General features: G+C 40.0%; 1 protein-coding gene across 4 annotated transcripts in view; it reads right to left on the reverse strand.

The window, feature by feature from the left end:
• Positions 1–3,027: 3,027 nt before the first annotated feature.
• Positions 3,028–18,052, reverse strand: part of dopey1 (dopey family member 1) — a 43,463-nt gene continuing 28,438 nt past the window's right edge. For 3 of the 4 annotated variants that reach the window (XM_015388414.1, XM_015388416.1, XM_015388412.1), the window contains 18 exons: positions 17,849–17,960; positions 12,808–12,990; positions 12,488–12,613; positions 12,190–12,324; positions 11,630–11,685; positions 11,448–11,552; positions 11,252–11,318; positions 9,241–9,385; positions 8,956–9,035; positions 8,434–8,543; positions 7,786–7,935; positions 7,256–7,317; positions 6,904–7,056; positions 6,676–6,812; positions 6,506–6,561; positions 5,679–5,843; positions 3,816–3,945; positions 3,404–3,712 (listed from right to left, as the gene is read on the reverse strand). In XM_015388414.1, coding sequence (XP_015243900.1) covers positions 3,404–3,712; positions 3,816–3,945; positions 5,679–5,843; positions 6,506–6,561; positions 6,676–6,812; positions 6,904–7,056; positions 7,256–7,317; positions 7,786–7,935; positions 8,434–8,543; positions 8,956–9,035; positions 9,241–9,385; positions 11,252–11,318; positions 11,448–11,552; positions 11,630–11,685; positions 12,190–12,324; positions 12,488–12,613; positions 12,808–12,990; positions 17,849–17,960 — 2,281 coding nt within the window. Of the gene's footprint in view, positions 3,713–3,815; positions 3,946–5,678; positions 5,844–6,505; positions 6,562–6,675; positions 6,813–6,903; positions 7,057–7,255; positions 7,318–7,785; positions 7,936–8,433; positions 8,544–8,955; positions 9,036–9,240; positions 9,386–11,251; positions 11,319–11,447; positions 11,553–11,629; positions 11,686–12,189; positions 12,325–12,487; positions 12,614–12,807; positions 12,991–17,848; positions 17,961–18,052 lie in introns of all 4 variants that reach the window. The other variant, XM_015388413.1, reaches the window with a different exon arrangement.

Raw genomic sequence — 18,052 nt, forward strand, 5'->3', positions numbered from 1 at the left:
TCATCATTGCACTGCACAAAAATGGCCTAACAGGAAAAAGAAATCGCAGCTAGAACGATTGCACCTCAGTCAACATTCTATCGCATCATCAAGAACTTCAAGGAGGGAGCTTGCTCAGGAATGGCAGCAGGCAGGTGTGAGCGCATTTTCACGCACTGTGTGGCAGAGACTCTTGGCGCATGTCCTCCGAGAGCAACTTCTCCCAACTGTCCAAGAACAGTTTGGTGATGAACAATGCCTTTTCCAGCATGATGGAGCACCTTGCCATAAAGCAAAGGTGATATCTAACTGGCTCAGGGAACAAAACAGAGATTTTGGGTCCATGGCCTGGAAACTCACCTGATCTTAATCCCATTGAAAACTTGTGGTCAATCATCAAGAGACGGGTGTACAAACGAAAACCTAGGAATACTGACAAAATGCAAGCATTGATTCTGCAAGAATGGACTGCTATCAGTCAGGATTTGGTCCAGAAGTTGATTGTAAGCATGCCAGGGAGAATTGCAGAAGAAGAGGGGTCAACACTGCAAATATGGCCTTTTTGCATTAACTCATTCTGTCATTAAAAGCTTTTGTTTCTCATAATGTGATTGCTTTTGTATTTCTGTATGTGATGACATCTGAAATACACACATGAAAACCATAGGGTAGCAGATCATGTGAAAATATATCTGTGTAATTCTCAATACTTTTGGCCATGACATCAGATCAACAGATATGTAAGGAACCCCAGACTAGAGGAACAAAAGGAGGGCAGACATAGGGATGGCCACACCCACTTGAGAAGGGCATACAGGAGATTATTGTCCTGAGGCACGAAGGGGCCACAGAGACAAGCCCACGGGCTCAGCCAGCAGACAGTCATTCCCAAGGTAGACCCGAGAGAGAGCCCAGACTCTACCAGGGAGTTTAAATCCCCAACAACATAGCCTCTGGTTTCATCTGGGTAATGAATTCCCTCCATCATGCTAAGATTAAGGTAGCAGTTCCTACATACCTATTCTTACAGATTGTTATGAAATCTGGATCATGACTTAAAGAATGAGATCCAGGATAATAGCGGCTTAAATGACTTTCCCTCCCAGGGTGGCCAGCCACTCCCTTACGTTGCTTGGTATAGAGTCCCATTGTTGACAAGCATCTCCTCCACATCGAGAGGACTCAGTTGAGGTGGCTCTGACTTCTTTTCCTGATCAGAGGCTGTTTTTCCACAATCATGCCAAGATCATGGCAAAATAATCTAAAATAAAGAGAGAAAAATAAAATTCTACTAATATTACTATTAGAATAAATGAAATATAGAACATTTTTAGGGGAAGTATTGGCCCAGTGGTTAGAGCAAAGCGCTTGTGCTGAGAGGTTTGCAAGTAACCGTTCGATCCCCACAGCCTTCACTCTGGGTCCCTGAGCAAGACCCTTAACTCCCAGACTTCTCCCCAGGCGCCACACAATAGCAGCCCACTGCTCCCCAAGGTGATTGGTTAAAAATGCAGAGAGTGAATTTCCCCATAGTGGTACAAAAAGAGATTTACATTTCATAAAACTAAGCTACTAAATAGGTGTTGTAACTTAGCTCATAATATATAAAAGGAAAATAAATAAATAGCTTATGATGGTACAGCGAAAACATTGTAGAGGATGATACGGTAATTAAAATATTAAAAACATCTTTAAAAAGAATGCTCAAGGAAGTTAAAAGGTTAGATTCTGGTCTCAAAAATTGTTTTGAGAAAAATTTTTTAGTTTTAATTATTAATTCGGGTCAACTTTGAAAAACCTTCAACTAAAAATTAACCAGTGAATCACCAAAAACTTTTCCATTGTCCCTACATGATGCGTCTCCCTTTCAGATGCGACCTAAGCTTCATACAAAATTCAAAAGGTAAAACAAATGAGGAATTCTGCAAAAGTATGGAGTCTTTTTTTCCCCTTTCAAAATGATAATCCAACAGCAGAGATTACACACTGGAAAAGATTGAGCCTCAGATTGAGGCTGAAGGTTTTATGTTAAAAAATCCTGTAAGATAATTACAGCATATTCATTTCGATTACCTGGTAAATCAAACATATAAATTGGTTTAAAATTGCCATGTTTTGCTGACTATAAACCGCGACTTTTTTCCCCATGCGGCTTATAAGAAGGTGCAACTCTTCTGTGGATTTTTCCCAAACGCCAGTTGGGGGAAGTCAAAGTTGGAAATGAAAGAATAAGGGGCTAATTTTCATTTGGCACAATAACATGCTAACAGTAGGCAGACGGAGAACAAATGTCCCGAATTCACACATTTTGACATTTATTTGCCTCATTAAAGCTGGCAAACCAATAAAGAGACAGGGCTCAACTCCTGCAGAGCTGAAATAAAGAGCTGATGATTCAATCTTTCAGTAGAAGACGCATGTGGGAAAGGCCCGCAGGCCGGATTCGAACCCAGCCTGCCCATGTCGAAGACCAAAGGGCCGATTAGACTTCTGCAACCGCACACATCAAATGTCACTTGGGTCTGGTCGCGAACAAGTTTTGCTGGTATGCTTCTGCACCGTCGGTCTGGAATTTCTAGGGACGCACAGCAGTTTCCCTCCAAAGCACAAGGGGGAGCCTATTTTAGAACTCGCAAGAAATTCGGTGGAGTCTGCAGGAGTGCTTATCTTCCAAAACTAAAATGGTACGTCTGCAAGATATCACGAGATGGATCTAGACATGCTAGACATCGAAAAGGATATATTTATTCATTATATTTATTTATTTGTCTGAGGCATCGTACAAGTGGTTGTACTTCCGGACCACCTTGATTGACTTTTCGTCGTAGTTGTCAATTTTTCCTCAGTTTTTAAAAATAGCGCAGCCCGGCACTAAATCGAGAAGGACGACCACACAGACAGCCTGAAAGGCATATCAAGGACCAATCACAGCTGCTTTTTGTCTTTGCCAACATCTGACGCGTAGTCAGGATTTTTTTGAGGTACGCAATGACAGCACAGACAGATTTGACAGTTGCAGAGGCTATGCGTCAGAAGTGAAAATTGGTCTTAAGGCCTGCATACATGGGTCGTGTGGGCTAACCACTGTGCAACCAAAGCATGCCCTGACTAAAAGAGCTTTAAGCATTTTGAAGACAGTGATGAGTATCTGTTATTAGAAACCTGTTTTATTAAGTCACCTCACATGGAATGGCACAGCATATTTTATTTCTTCTAAAGGACTCGAATGAAATGTTAAAACCTGTCAAAAGCTGCTCCATACATACAAATAATTAAAATTAAATAACCATAGCTCAAGAGTCATAAATAAAAAACTGTACAACCCCCCCTCACATCCCATAATAATGTTCATGAATGTACAAGTTAGAGTTTTTCACTAGTGTTCAGTTATGTGTTAATGCCCACTTCCTCCTCGGCTGGGTTCTCATGTCTTGATGAGGCCCTCTAGAAAGTCTTTCTCCACCATCTCCTCGATGTTCTGGCGAGCTCGGCTCCAGAACACCTTCTGGCTCTCCAGTTTGTGGCCCTCCTTGTTTCCAGGGAAGGAAGAATCAGCGGGATTGTGGGAGTAGGCGTGGCCTGATCGGCAGCTGGCCTTGCTGTTGAACACCTGGCTGAGCAGGTTGAAGAAGGGCAGCAGCTGCTCCATGCTGCGGATAATGTAGAGGGTCAGCATCAGGTGGCCTGGCTCCCAAGGTAAGGTTTTAGTGGAGCAGTCCTCCTCTGGGTTTTTCTATGGTAAAAAAACAAAACAAATTACTAAGTAAGAAAGGAGAATTCATCTGATAGTTTGATTTTAAACTACATTTGTCCAGTTAAAAAGCAGGAGGAGATACCTTTGCTCGTTTTCTCAAAAGTTTCACCAAACGAACCACGTAGGGCTTGAACTCCCTTTGATGTGTCCCCTGGCGTCTCACCTCCAACCCTGAATCGTCTGAAGCCTCAGGGATGAAGGCCCAGCGGTACCTGTAATGGAGAATCGCTCACTTTGAGAGGAATCAAAGTCGCTCCTTAACTGTGGACGTTTTTCAATAACTTGTGCGTTCTCATAAGTTCGTTTACTCATGAAAAGTAATCAACCTCAGCCATAGAACTGTTCCAATTCACAACTACAGCAGACAGAGAGCAGACAATATCCCCGGATGTTGTTCTCGCCCCTCCCTCTTTACCCAGCATGCATTAGAGCAGACTTGTCTGTTCTTGAGATCGACAGCTGTCCCAGCATGCACTGCAGCAGCAGCAGCAGCTTTCATTGCAGCGCTCACAGAGCTCAGAGTGTTAGGTTAAAAGATTTTATTTCTGTTGCTGTTGTTCAATAAAAGTAAATTTTAAGACCATTTGAGTTGAGAATATTATACTTTAAACCGTCACTGTGTGGCCCATTAACCTATTTAATGCGTAAGTTAAAAAAAATTCCTAAGTTAAGAGGACCGAGGCAACTAGCAGAGCTCCGGGGCAGCCAGATCTAATCCTAGCCAGTCTGCAGCAGCCCTTTCTCTGCATAGCCGTGTGAGAAGGACCGCTGGCTGTCAGGCCGTTTTTTTGGTTATTTGGCAAAATGTTCATTTGATTTGCATTTATCTGACTGTGTTAATTATCATTCCCTCACTAAATGAAAAGAGTAATAATTTATTATCATCTAGAGTCAGTTAATAACAGGAGGATAAATGCAGCTCCAGACGAGCTGAGCATCTGGTGATGTCATCAGTACGCTTCTGCTCTAATTGACCCATTTTTATGATGCATGCTGCCGTTCTCCCTGAGTTTCCTGTGTTCTTCTCAAGAGCATACTTGGCGAGAACACAAGTCCGTAGTCGCGTTCTTGTGAATTGAGAAACGGCCTTTCATTTATTAGCCAACAGGACCTTTAAGGTCCTTTTTATGAGTCTAAAAACACAAATCTGATTTTTTGTCACATATGACTCAGGCAGCTTTGTCCTAAATCTGATACTGATCTGTTACTACTAGGGTGACCAGACGTCCTCTTTTTCCTGCCCTACTTTTCAGACCTAAAAAAATGTCTGGGGGGAATTTCACAATCGTCCACGATTTTGGTGGACTACAGTGCAGCACGTAGTCGAAAACAGGGAGCCAGAGGGGGGACGGAGCGACCAAACCTGACCCGGTAACGGTAGCCTGGACACCTGCGTCCCCGTGCTTCCCCCCCGCCTGCATTTATCGGTCCCCCCATGATGAGTCTTATTGGAACCAGGTGATATTTGATAGATGTACTCCAGCATTACCATTTGTGACATCATTGCGTCCTCTACTTCAGTTTTAACAGGAGATCACATACAATTTGCATATATTAGGAAATGTGAACAAACACCTTAAACAATTAGAACTGAGCATTAAGACCTGCAGTGGGAACATAGCATAAGATCTTGAGTTAATTAATTAATTCTCAAAGTATTTTCCCAGTAATTCAATTACTGTGTAATTTAAAGTGTTTATTTCCGTGGTTTGGTTTGATGATTTGGTCTTAAATATGATTAAACTGATAACATGCATCTTTTAAAGGTGAAGTCATATAAAAGAAAAGGAATAAATGCCTGAAATGAATCTCTGTGTGCGATAAATCTGTAGAAGTTACACTTAGACAACGATTTACTGAGATGAATCCATTTTGATTGATTCTCTAACTGAAGGTTAATTATCACATGAAAAGTCTACAGTTCCTTGGATTTTTCTGCACTTACATCTGGAACTGAGGCAGGCTCTCAGGAGGCAGCGCCAAGGCAAGATCCAGGAACTTGCAAGCAGAGAGGTAGAGGTTTAGCCAGCGTTGGCTGTTGTAGGACGTGGAGAAGCCGTTCCCTCCAGAATAAGTGGTCTCCAATCCGGCTACAGATGGTCCTGATGTCCTAGAAAAGGAGACAGCGGGAAATTTATGAAGGAAAGTCAAACTGGAAGTAGGTGTTCTCATTTTAGTCCAAAATGTGCATTTCATTTAAACAACATTAAAAAACCTCTTCAGATAGTTTTTTCAGGACAAAATCCTTTTATTAATAAACTGTCCAGATTCCATCAGATAGAAAAACAAAATAAAATATGTTAAGCTAATTTAGTCATTTATTTAATTACTTCAAGATGCATTCAATAATCTATTTGAGGAGATTTGTTTATTTAACAATTTATAACATAAATAAATTAAACAACAAGTGATTAAAATAGATGACAAAATAAGTTAATCATTTTTAACACTTGTTTTATTTCATGGGGACATTTATCTTCTGATCAAATAACGATTGATTTTTTTTATTAAAGGAAAAGCTAGGTCATATTCAGAATTCAAACTAAATATGAAATTATTAAACTCTGTTTAATAAATGATAAGTGTTTTTTTCATTAAGATTCATTTTCATTTGAATGTGCTTTACTGGAGGCATCCATGTTCGTCAAATAACATCGTTTTCCATACGGATCATAAAGATTGCTGTCCTAAAACTTCAGCTATTCTACAGTTTGAAAACTTCTCTATAATAAAACTGATATGAATTAAATCACCACTGTTGTGCTGACATACCTTGATATGTCTTCATCAGCTGTTAGCTCCTGTTCCATCAGTAGGAACACCTGGACCTATAAACGCACACAGCAGAGGAGGAATGGGCGTGAGGGGAAGATGACGAGTGTAAAGTAGCAACACTTAAACAACAATAGGACAAAACGACTCTGAGCGGCCGCCTCTCTCACCAGCTCTGTGATCATGGTAGGCCAGAGTGATGTGAGATGTTGAGGTGACATGCGTAGCAGCAGCACCCTGAAGAAAAGGAACACCTGAGCATGAAGGATGGGTACCTGAGGCAGACGCAGGCTCTCCACCAGACGCTCTAAAACACACAGAGGCAGACGTAAAGAACCCATGCAGCAGGGAATAAAACTATCCCTTCAGTGCAGGTCAGGATGTTGGCTTCTGCTTACCCTGGATGTCCGGCAGGTATTTCTGGTACTGGTCCACCTCGCTGCTGTAGATGGTAAAGGCCAGACGTTTGAGCAGCATAGCCCTCTGCTCCAGCTCAGCGTCTCTGTTGGTGAATAAACTCAGGGAGCTGCTCTGAGCGACCGCCACCCGCGCTGAAATCAAAACACAAACAGTTTTACTCCCCAAAGATCACTCATATTTTATTGTCAACTTGAGAGGGTCAGAGGCTGGATGCAAACAGAACACCAAAGCAAGGAGGGTTTTTTTAGTTCGACTGATTTGATGCACAGTTAATGGCCTGGGACCACTGGCAGCAGAAACCTCTCCATAGATAGAAAATCTTAGGCTTACTCATCAGGTCTCTGAATGTGGTCTTGTCATGAGTCATCAGGTGGTCAATGATAGCTCTCCAGCTGGAAGATAAGGCGAATGATGTTAAAGTTAATCATCTGAACAACATCCTGCAAACATAAGATGCTATTTACTAACAAAAAACACAACATCCAAATAATGAAAGTTAACATGTTTTATTTTGCCCCTATGCTGCATCATCAAAGAATCTATTTGTGTAAAGTTCGACCCTAGAGAACAAGGGATGTGTTTGCTTCCTTAATTCAAAAGACGAGTCCTGGTCTGAAGGCGACAGCACTCGCAAGGCAGTTTAATGCCTTCGACTAAGTAGGAACAATTTGGGAAATAAACTGGAAATAAACCTGCAATAAAAACATTTAGGGACAGGAGAAAGCAGCTTAACATGAAAGTCATAACTGAAAGGAAACTGTCTCCTTGGTTTTCTTAGGACAAGTGCAGAAACTTCACAGTAGATTAATATTTTTTGATGTTGAGTTTTTGGAAGTGAAAACTTTTTAGGGTGTGCTTACTGGCTGACACAGGAGGCGTCCATCTGGAAGAAGGTGTGGTCCATGAAGAGGTCGAAGGCCTCCTTCTTCCAGGCCCGGCGGGTGTACTGGTAACCACTTAAGCTGCTCAACAGCTGGATGCAGGCTCTGTAGCTCGGGGCGTTGTGAGCACTGCCAGGGGGAAAGGATGAAATAATGAATGTTCTGTAGAGGTTTTTAGGTGGCATAAAAGCTATCTGAATTTAGCCCAAGACAGACTGATTGTCATGCTCCTTTTCCTCCATCACAGACCCCCACTGCCCAGCAACGGTTCTATCTGCGCAAATAGATTACCAAGGAAGTCTGTCAGAATCCCGCCGTCATCCAGACACAGCTCTGGATGAACCGAAGTGGGCTCTTTTTTTCAGAACTTTTGGGGCTTTTCCAAAAATTGATGGTCTCCCCAAGGAGATTTAAATGTTTTACATAGAGAAAAGTTTAGCCACAGTCCGTGCTGTTAAGTTTCAGCTGGGCTTTTATTGTGAAATGCCGGAAGCAAGAGCTTGACAGGAAATGCTATGGGGTTGTTAAGGGTAAGAGGAGTAGTTGTTCTAAGGTCAGGTTTTCTAGTGTGGCTTAATTTAGAGCAGAGAACCATTGATGAAGGAAAATAAAGAACTTTTTCCACACCTGTGGTTGCGGAGGTAGGGAACTACGTAGTGCATGATATTAACCAGCAGCGGGATGACTTTCTCCTTCTCGTCACTGTAGAACACCATGTCCAACAGATGAGCCAGCACCTGACAGACAGACAAACATGTTAAATCAAGGAATGGCTGAGGAACAACATGAGGCACGAAGCAAGTGTCTCAATCTATAGAGCAGCATGTTCTTTTTATGTAGAGCTTTGCATTAACTCAAATCTAATAGCTCTAATGTCAGTGAAAAACAGGCAAGATGTTTGTAATCAAACCCACACTGAGCTAAAAACAGCCAGGATGCCAATAAAGTGAGTCAAACTGTTCACATCCTGCACAGCCAGAACCAACACAGCACATGGATTTATTGGTCCACTCTGAAGGACTGGCCGGAAAAATCCAATCTAAGGACTTCATGTATTCTGTGTGATAACAGGATCCAAACACTGCAGGTAAATGAGCAGCCGAACCACCGACTGGTGTGGACAGATGGGTCGCAGACGCTCGTGTTTACCTCGGCCAGCAGTGTGAGGGCGTGAACACTGTATACGGATGGAGTGAAGGTGGAGGCCTCCATCACTGTGTGCAATAAGTCTACAAAAGACATACAGCAAACGTTAGCAGCAGCTACAAAGCTCAGTAAAAAAACTGCCATGCTGAAGCTTAAGCTACAAACTTTTTTTGCTTTGATTTACAAAAAGACTGTCTGCGTTTTGAATTAGCGGACAGGTGTTAGCCTATAAGTTGATTTCAGTGCAGGCAGAAGATTTTTAACAGTAAATGCTTGTTGATGGAGCACCTTCTACGTCTGCTTCCAGGTTGGCTCCGTCAACAACGATCTGAGGAGACGCCTTCACCTCCAGGTTCCTCCTCAGCCACGTGGTCGGTTCCAAAGAGGAGCCGGCGATGGTGCCGATGGCCTCCACCACCTTATGAGTCACATCCTGAACAAACAGATTAACTTCAAGTAAACCTTCTTACCATGATCCATCCCCCATCTTTTTATTTCACAAGTAAATAAGGAAACAAAACCGATTTAAAAAGCTAATCACAATTCAACTAGATATATTTTCATTCTGCAGTGGTTTGTTAAAATGTAAAACACAATGAAATTCATCAGGTTTTCTCAAGTCAACCACAAGCTTTCATATATTTCATTTTATGAACCAAAATCTTAGTAAACTCCAGACGCCCAATTGAACAGATAATCTGAAAAAACCTAGATGAGATGCTCTCTATTTAATCTGATGGAATTGAAACTGCTGCTGCTTAGTTTTTATCAGTTAAAGGAGCTTCTTTAAAGTGTCAAGTCACACAGAGGTGAACTCAAATGAATTTCACACTTTTCAGATTTAGTTCAAAATAAATATATTTCTGACAGTTTAGGACAGTTTAAATAAACTTAGTGTTGATGATATTGATGTTTTCTATTATTTTTGTAGAGCAGAACGTAAATACTGATGATTAATGTAATAATTTCACACATGCCAGCATAAAATACTTTTTATCAACAAACCTTTGCCATTCAGAGGAGTCCAGTGCTCCTCAGTGACTGAAGGAGAAAACGTTAGTGAAGTATACAGTAGAACTACAGTGTTGTAACAAGTTTTTTTTTTTTTTTTATGGGCAGAGACTGAAGTTTTCATGGATTAAGAGACAACTAGGCTTTCACTCTGGGTCGCAGCTTTTTGCTTCAACCTCCATAAGCATGGCCTCGGCTTATCTACATTTCTTAAGGGTCCTGAGCTGCTTTCAAAGTGGGTGAAGAAGGTCAGACAAGCAGGAGGAGTTTGAGCACTCCTCTATGTCTGCAACATTTTGAGAAGGACGTGTATATTTTATTTTATTCCCTCATTAAAAGATTTGTTTGGTTGTTCAGTGAATATCTATTGTAAGCAGCGTCCAGCAGTTTTAGCTAGGGCGCCCCCACCAGGGGTCAGAGAGAAAGGTAGCCGGTGTTGGAGTCCGACTTGGACGTATTATTATTAAAGACCTGCCTATGCCGGTCCCAGGGCTTCCACTTCCAGCCGAGAAAATGATGAGGTAAGAGAAAATCAGGAAAAAAAACAGCTGATGTGGAACCTATACTATAGACTGTGCGAGTCCAGATGATGAATCAAAACTAATTGTTTTTAGCTCCTGTAATACCAAAGCAGAGACCTGCTTTGTAGTAGTAGTAATGCAGCACTGAGCGATGGAGGATATAATGTTAATTTAAAGTATTATAAACTCATTTATATTTCTAAGCTAATAGTTGGTTATACTATCTGTACCAGGGGTAGAGCAGCCGTGTTTTCTACCAGGGCTGCTGAGGTCATATTAGCCGCCACCCTCCGGCTCATAGTCCGCCTCTGTAGGACCACACTGGTTGGTTCTGACCTGGAAGGTGTGATGCCTCCATATTCCTCAGCATCACTACCTGAGCTAAAACTAGCTGATGGTTCAATCAAACAAACCATTTCCAGACTAGATGTTCTGGAACAACCATCATTGTTTCCATCCATCTCCATTATAGAATGCAGAGTTAGCTCCAAAAACATCCTCCCTCTGACATCACACAAAGAGATGGGTTCTTGCTAGCTATTAATTAGAGTGCTACTGTGGAGCTGTTAAATGTAGGCTATTTCTGTTAAAAATAAGACTGTTTTATTCATAATAACTCAAAACCACCAGGTATGTCCTGCCCATGATTTTAATGCAAACTGATATTAAATTAATATCTCATCATCAACACTTTATACTTCATTTTCCACTACTTCCACCAGCTTCTCCTTTTACTTCTATTACAGACATAAGACAATTGAACCTACCTGCAGCTCTCGCTGGTCTTTCTTACTCTCCAGATTAGGATTCTTCAAGATAAACTCATTCAGAACTCTAGTGAAAAAGAAAACCATGAGTTCTAAAAAGAAATTAGGTCTAAGCAACAACTTCCTTGATGTCTGCACTCTGAGTTCATGTGTTATTTTTTAATTTTTTTATGATGCTGTGAAAATAGAAACCAACCCCAGAATGAGGAACTGTCCTGGAGCAGGAAGACCCAGCTGTACAGAATCCTTCAGCAGCGCTAGCAGGGACGGCCAGCTGTCAACCAAGCTGGACACAGGAATCCTGGTGTGTAAAAACAACAATCATAGGGTTAGACATCTTCACTTTGCTTCACCGCAGCTATAAAGTAATGAACTCACCTCTGTACATAAGCGTAGAAGAACTGCAGCATGCAGACTTCCAAAGAGATGTGCTTCTAAAGATGAACGAAAAAAAAAATATATTAGATCAGTTAAAAAGGTTTTTTTGGAAAGACAACATAGACGTACATTTGAGACAGGAAAAAAAGTCAGAAGATCTGGATCAATTATTGGATTTCCCCCAGACAAACTAGAAAGCACTACAACCAGGAGAATCAGTTCAGCAAAACAGTCTTCTGAGAGTTTTTATGTTGTGATGCACCAATATCTCTGGTGATATGAATGTTTTACAGGGTTAATAAAGTCTCAAATCAGAAGGAATGCAGCATTAACACTCAACTTGTCTTGTAAAATGTTCTCATGTTCTTGTAAACTAAATTCAGGGTTTCAGTAAGTGGAAGCTGTAAGCCTCAAGTTCAACACTTAAAAAGGACACTTTTCAATGCTAATCTAACTTACTTGGATGGTTCTTCTCATTTGTGAGGCTTTTGTGAGGGATCTAGTTCTGTTTACACCATCTAATGGCTTCAACAGTTCAGCATTAAGTCCTAATAACTTACCTTTTCTTTTGCAATGGCAGGAGGCTGCTTCAGGACCTCTTTGACCGTCTGCATGACTGTCTCTGTACGCATGGCGCTGACCGACCGGACGAGCTCAACCAGCAGTAGCTGCTCCTCACTGGCTACAGGAATCACCTAAAAAAATGACTTCATGAATAAACTGTAATCATTAAACGTTTTAAAGCACTGTTAGGGCACCATCCCTGATAAACTCTACATTGATCTGCTGTGTCCACATCGAGATGGGAACAGAATAAGATGTCTGATTTGGCTACATGATGTTTCTCTCCTTGTCTACCTTATTTCTGATCGGCGTTTTGACTTGTTTTCTCTCATTCCAAACATAAGCAATGGCTGCCATGAAATGAGCACCATGGTTCATGGAGATTGGACCCAGCAGCTCCAAGATCTGCTGGCGGAGATTCTGTGAATGAGGCAAAAGGAAACTTTTATTTAAGAGACCAGAATTGTAAAAAAATCCAAAGCCTCTGTGAAAAGGACACTTATTTGTGAATCTATTATTTTTTTCTAGTTATTGCAAATGTTCTCCTTATTCAGCTGCAAACAAGGTTTAGTTTTTATCAAGAGGAGCTGATAAATGGATATTTGTGGACAGACCTTGGTGGAGCCCAGGTTGATGTTGGATGTGGCAGCAGCTGAAGCAGCGGCTGGTTTGTCAGAGCTGTCAGCCTGGTGGAGGACGCTCCACAGCAGCGTGACGGAAGACATGATAGTGTGGAGGATGGACAGGATGCCTGATCGAGCCTCAGCCAGGTGCTTCTGGTCAACGCTCACTTGTAACTGAGAAAAACAAAAAGGATCTGGTTTATTACCAAGTTTTGTGAATAATTTTCTTCCTTTTTCAAAATTTTCTTTAAACTACACCAACAAATTTCATCCAGTCATCAGAATTATGTGATAATCTAAAACAAAGTAAAGCTGGATTGGGAAGTTCAATTACATTGGGAGAATACTTTGAGCACATTAAAAATCGTGGTGTGATTTGGTCTCCACAGTTTGTGCTTTTTACAACCACCTTTAGCTAGTGTTGCGGCTCTGATCTACAGACTCTGAAAAAAGGAGTGGGCAAATTATCTAAATATTACGAGACACTCCTATAGGGGGACATGAAATTTTTTGCCCCATTTGGTGTTTGAGAAGAAGGGCAGCTGTCCAGAGTTCTTTGCCGAGCATTCAACTCCGGCTGTTTCTCGGTAACTCCATTTTGACGCTTTGTGTTTCGTGCTTCGCATGTGACTCCACTGCCTTAATTCCCATCGTTCCGGGCTTGAATGTCTTCTTGCACAAAATCCACTGTGCCTCATGTATGTTCCCTGGTTTTAGCCATGGACAAAACTCTTGGCTGGAGTTTTTCGTTATATTTACACTTGTTCATGTTTTCCAGACAAAAAGTAAATGGCGCATCTCCTAAATGTCCCGGCCGCAACAACGCTTTTATTGGTTCCGCTATCGGGACGGAACCAATAATGGCGAGCCGTTATTTTTTTTAAATAAAAAAAAGTTGTCAATTTTAATGTTTTATTTAGATTACAAAAAAAAATCGTAAAAAAAAATGATCCTATTTATGATATTTTAAAAATTAAGACCTACGAAAGACTGATTTAAGACATTTTAATACCAATTTAGGCCTTAGTTTTATTTTGAAGAATTCAATGCCTTTTAAGACTTTTTAAGGACCCGCAGGAACCAGAATTTCCCTTAAGGAGATAATAAAGTTGAGGATAAATAAAGTTGAGTCTAAGTAAGCTAATTTGACCTTATACCAAAATCTTCCAAGATACATTTTGGTTCCAAAATGTAAAAATGAAAGAAAAACTTTGATGACATCACTTCATTGAATTAATTATGGTTTTCAACCATGTTTTTTCTTATTTTTTGTGTGTATAGCAGCTTATATTAGTCGAGTTTCACTAGTTTAGTCAAGAGTTTAACAGAAATATTTTTGGCTTGGAGCTGAATGATTTTTGTAAATCAATTCATATTTTTAATGGAAGTTTTGGTGAATATATTCGATTTGCACTTTTATTTGCTGTTCTAACACACAGCCAGTAGGGTGTGAGTTCACAAACAATATATGACAGCCCAAATATCTGATTAAATAACATATTTATCACCCCTACTGAGGTGGGTATTAAATATATCATAACCTCACAACACAGAGGTAGAATCAACAGAATCAAAATGTGATACCCAGGAATACTAGCAGCTATAATGAAGAGAAATGTGGTTCTAAAAGTCTGGACTGTAATCTGCTTCGTCTTGATTTATCCTCAAACATATTACACTACATAGATAATTTAATCTATGGGATAAGGTTTAAGGTTCATGTAANTGGTCTCCACAGTTTGTGCTTTTTACAACCACCTTTAGCTAGTGTTGCGGCTCTGATCTACAGACTCTGAAAAAAGGAGTGGGCAAATTATCTAACCATTTTAAGTGCAAATGTCCCAGAAAACGGGGAACTGTCTGTAGAAAAAACACATTTTAATATTGAAATAAATTCTCACATTCTCCCAGTCGCATTGTGACTGACTAGGCCACCGTCAAACTCATCAACAGAAGGTAAATTTCCACCCCAGTCTTATGCAACTCCTAAGAGTTTGTTTTGTCATGTATTCAACTTCATGTATCTTCCATTCAAATTATATCACTTTACATATACTTTGTGTTTCTTTTCCAAATGATACCGACTTGTCTGCTGTGCTGACTGGTTTTTCTCAACGCTGTTTGCCCATTAATGTTCTGAGAATCCTTGATGAAATGTTGGGCCATAAACCATAATAATTTTGGAGATAGGGAACCAATGTCCATATTTTATAATTTCCAGAGGATGAAGGTTTGCCTGCAGCTGACTAATCTACATCCCTCCCCCAGTACAGTATTAGGAGACACTCCTTTAGGGGGTAAGGGTGTGCAAAATAATCGTCATGACGATGCATCGCGATTCTAATTTTTGTGATCTACTGCATCGATTCTTGAAGGCAAGAATCGATTATTAAAAAATAAATAAATGAACAAATAAAATACAATAATGGTTGGCGCACATCAGACAGATCAAGTGGAATACAACTTCCTGTCCAGCAGATGTCGCTGCGGATGTGTTGACGCCCGCTGCTTTGTGTCACAAGCATGTCCGGCCGCAGGATACTGAGACGAGTCATTCGTAAACAAAATATGGAGGGGACTGAGAAAATTCGCCCCCCCGGCTCCATCACATTTCAAGTCAGATGCTTGGATGCATTCTGGCTTTAAAAACAAAGAAGGTAAAAACTAAATTGATATGATGCACGTAATTTGCAAAAGAGGAAATATACATTTGAATGTTTTTTATTTCATTGGTTTAAAGGACCACAGAGGCAATGTAAATGGCAATGATTATCCTTATTTTGTTATTTTAAGTTAGATGAATCCTAAGATCATTTTGTCAGTGTGTCCACGCCAGTAATAGTAATATTTCTGTCCAGTATTTGTTTTCATTGCAACACCTCCAAAAGTCATTTTAATAAATACAGCTATGTATGAATTCAGTTGCTTTCAGTTATGTATCAATTGAAGACACTATCCAGATCATACCCAGCCAGTCAGCCACTGGTAATGGCTGTATCTTTTTTTTACAGTGTTCAGTGAAAATATTGCAATGCATCGCAATATTTCAAGTATCATGATGCATCGTGATAGAATCGCATCGTGGCATGTGAATCGTGATTGGAATCGATTAATGACTTCTTTGCCAATACCCACCCCTTATAGGGGGACATGGAATTTTCGCCCCATTTGGTGTTTGAGAAGAAGAGCAACTGTCCATGCCTGCTTCTTTCTGTTTGGGGACTGATCTCTGGCCAGTTCACATCGGAGGGGCACCAGCATGGAAGAGCCCATGCTAAAAAGCAGAAGTTGCAAAAGCTAAGAGGACCCAATGGACAACTTCAGAGCCAAATTGCTGCGGAACAATCTGTTTGAGTTTTCAGAACTTTGAGATGCTGGTTGGAGGTGGAAGCCTTAAAAACAAAGGAAGCTATCCTGGTTTGTGGCCATGCTGCTAAATGCTGGAGGGAAAAAAAAGAAAGAAAGAAACCAAGACTTTCATAAGCGCAGTCTAGCAGAGTTAGAGGTCTGGCACAGAAGTCAGAGAGAGTTTCTAGCTAAAATATTTATTTCTTTAATGATTTTTTGATAATAACATGCTAACAGGTTGAATCGCATTGTACGCCATATTGACATGTTTTGAACTGTTGTTTATAAAGCTAAAACAGGCTTAAGTCACACAAATATAACATTCAAATGTTTTCTCCTTGTCTCATTACCAAATTATCACCAAAAGCAATTTAATTGGTCCTCATTGGTGAGTTGACAAAGAATATATGACAGCCCAAATATCTGATTAAATAACATATTTACTTAGTTACTGAGGTGGGTATTAAATATATCATAACCTCACAACAAAGAGGTAGAATCAACAGAATCAAAACGTGATACCCAGAAACACAAGCATCTATAATGGAAAGAAATGTGGTTCTAAAATACTGGACTCATAGAGACCAAAAACAAAAAACTCCATAACTCTACAGTTGTAATCTGCTTTGTCTTGATTTATCCTCAAACATATTACACTACATAGATAATTTAATCTATGGGATAAGGTTTAAGGTTCATGTAACTTAAAGACAAACTTGGCTTGTATTTCAGAAAAAGATCAAGAAACTGTATTTTATATATTGTACCTGCATGCTGCATCTTCTATCTTGTTGACTCAGTTTACCTTTCATCACTACGATTCATAAAGAAAACAAAGACCCTCCCCAATCTCTGCATTCTTTATGATTTAGTAGGTTGGACTTCACTTGAAATACGTAGCCAGCAGCTTCAGCATAGGTTTAGCTGAAAAGCTATACCTGATAATCTTCTCTGATTTCTCAGATTGTTCTGGTTCTTATCCACTACACTCCTCAAACTGGTTGCTTTAAAATGTGCTCCGAGTTGCAACCTAATTGGGAAAAAACTGCTTTTGGGGTTGAATAATCGACAGAAAGAGCTAAAGTTAGAAACCCTCATATTCATTAAATAATTCAAAACTGCTGAAAATAATCCTGTTATGGAGACATTTACTTGTTTCTCTTGAGAGTCTTGTGTTTTTAACATTTTGTAGTTCTTTTAGAATAAAAATGTAATTTGTTATTTATTATATATGCATTTCTTGTGATTTGGCTGCTACCTTGGTCAGGTGTCTCTTGTAAAAGACTTTTTTTTTTTTTTCTCCTTGGCTTTTGGCACAATTTGAGAGGTTTTACTTTGTTTTATTCTGTTTGTATACTAATAAGTATTTTACACTCGTTTTTTTTTCTATTTTATAATTTAATTGTACTTTATGATTGTGTACAGCACTTTGGTCCTGTCCGGTGCATAAAGTGCTTCATAAATAAAGTTGGTATGGTATGGTATGATATTTTGAATCTCAATTGGACTTTTTGGTTAAATAAAGGTTATATACAATCAATAAGTAAATAAATAGAATGAGTGAAAACTTTCACAAAGTCCAGAAAGAGATTAATGAGAGTAAGAGTTATTATTAAAACTCAAAAACACAAAACTTACTCATGTCTTCCAGCAGAACGTTAGAGTAAATGAGCAGCGCCCTCACCTGGTGGTACTGAGAAGTGGGGTCCAGTAGACAGTAATGGATGATGGAAGTGATTCCCTCCAATACGGTCAGAATCAGGTCTGGTGGGATACAGAGAGCCATCCACTGGGGTCTAGGAGACGGTTAAACAAAATACAGCGTGAACTAAAAAAAAGGAGGAGTTTAGATTGTAGGGGTTAGAAGAAGCATAAGGCTCCTTCTGTG

Source organism: Cyprinodon variegatus, unplaced genomic scaffold, assembly GCF_000732505.1.
Source record: "Cyprinodon variegatus isolate N-32 unplaced genomic scaffold, C_variegatus-1.0 Scaffold422, whole genome shotgun sequence".
NCBI classification, from domain to species: domain Eukaryota; kingdom Metazoa; phylum Chordata; class Actinopteri; order Cyprinodontiformes; family Cyprinodontidae; genus Cyprinodon; species Cyprinodon variegatus.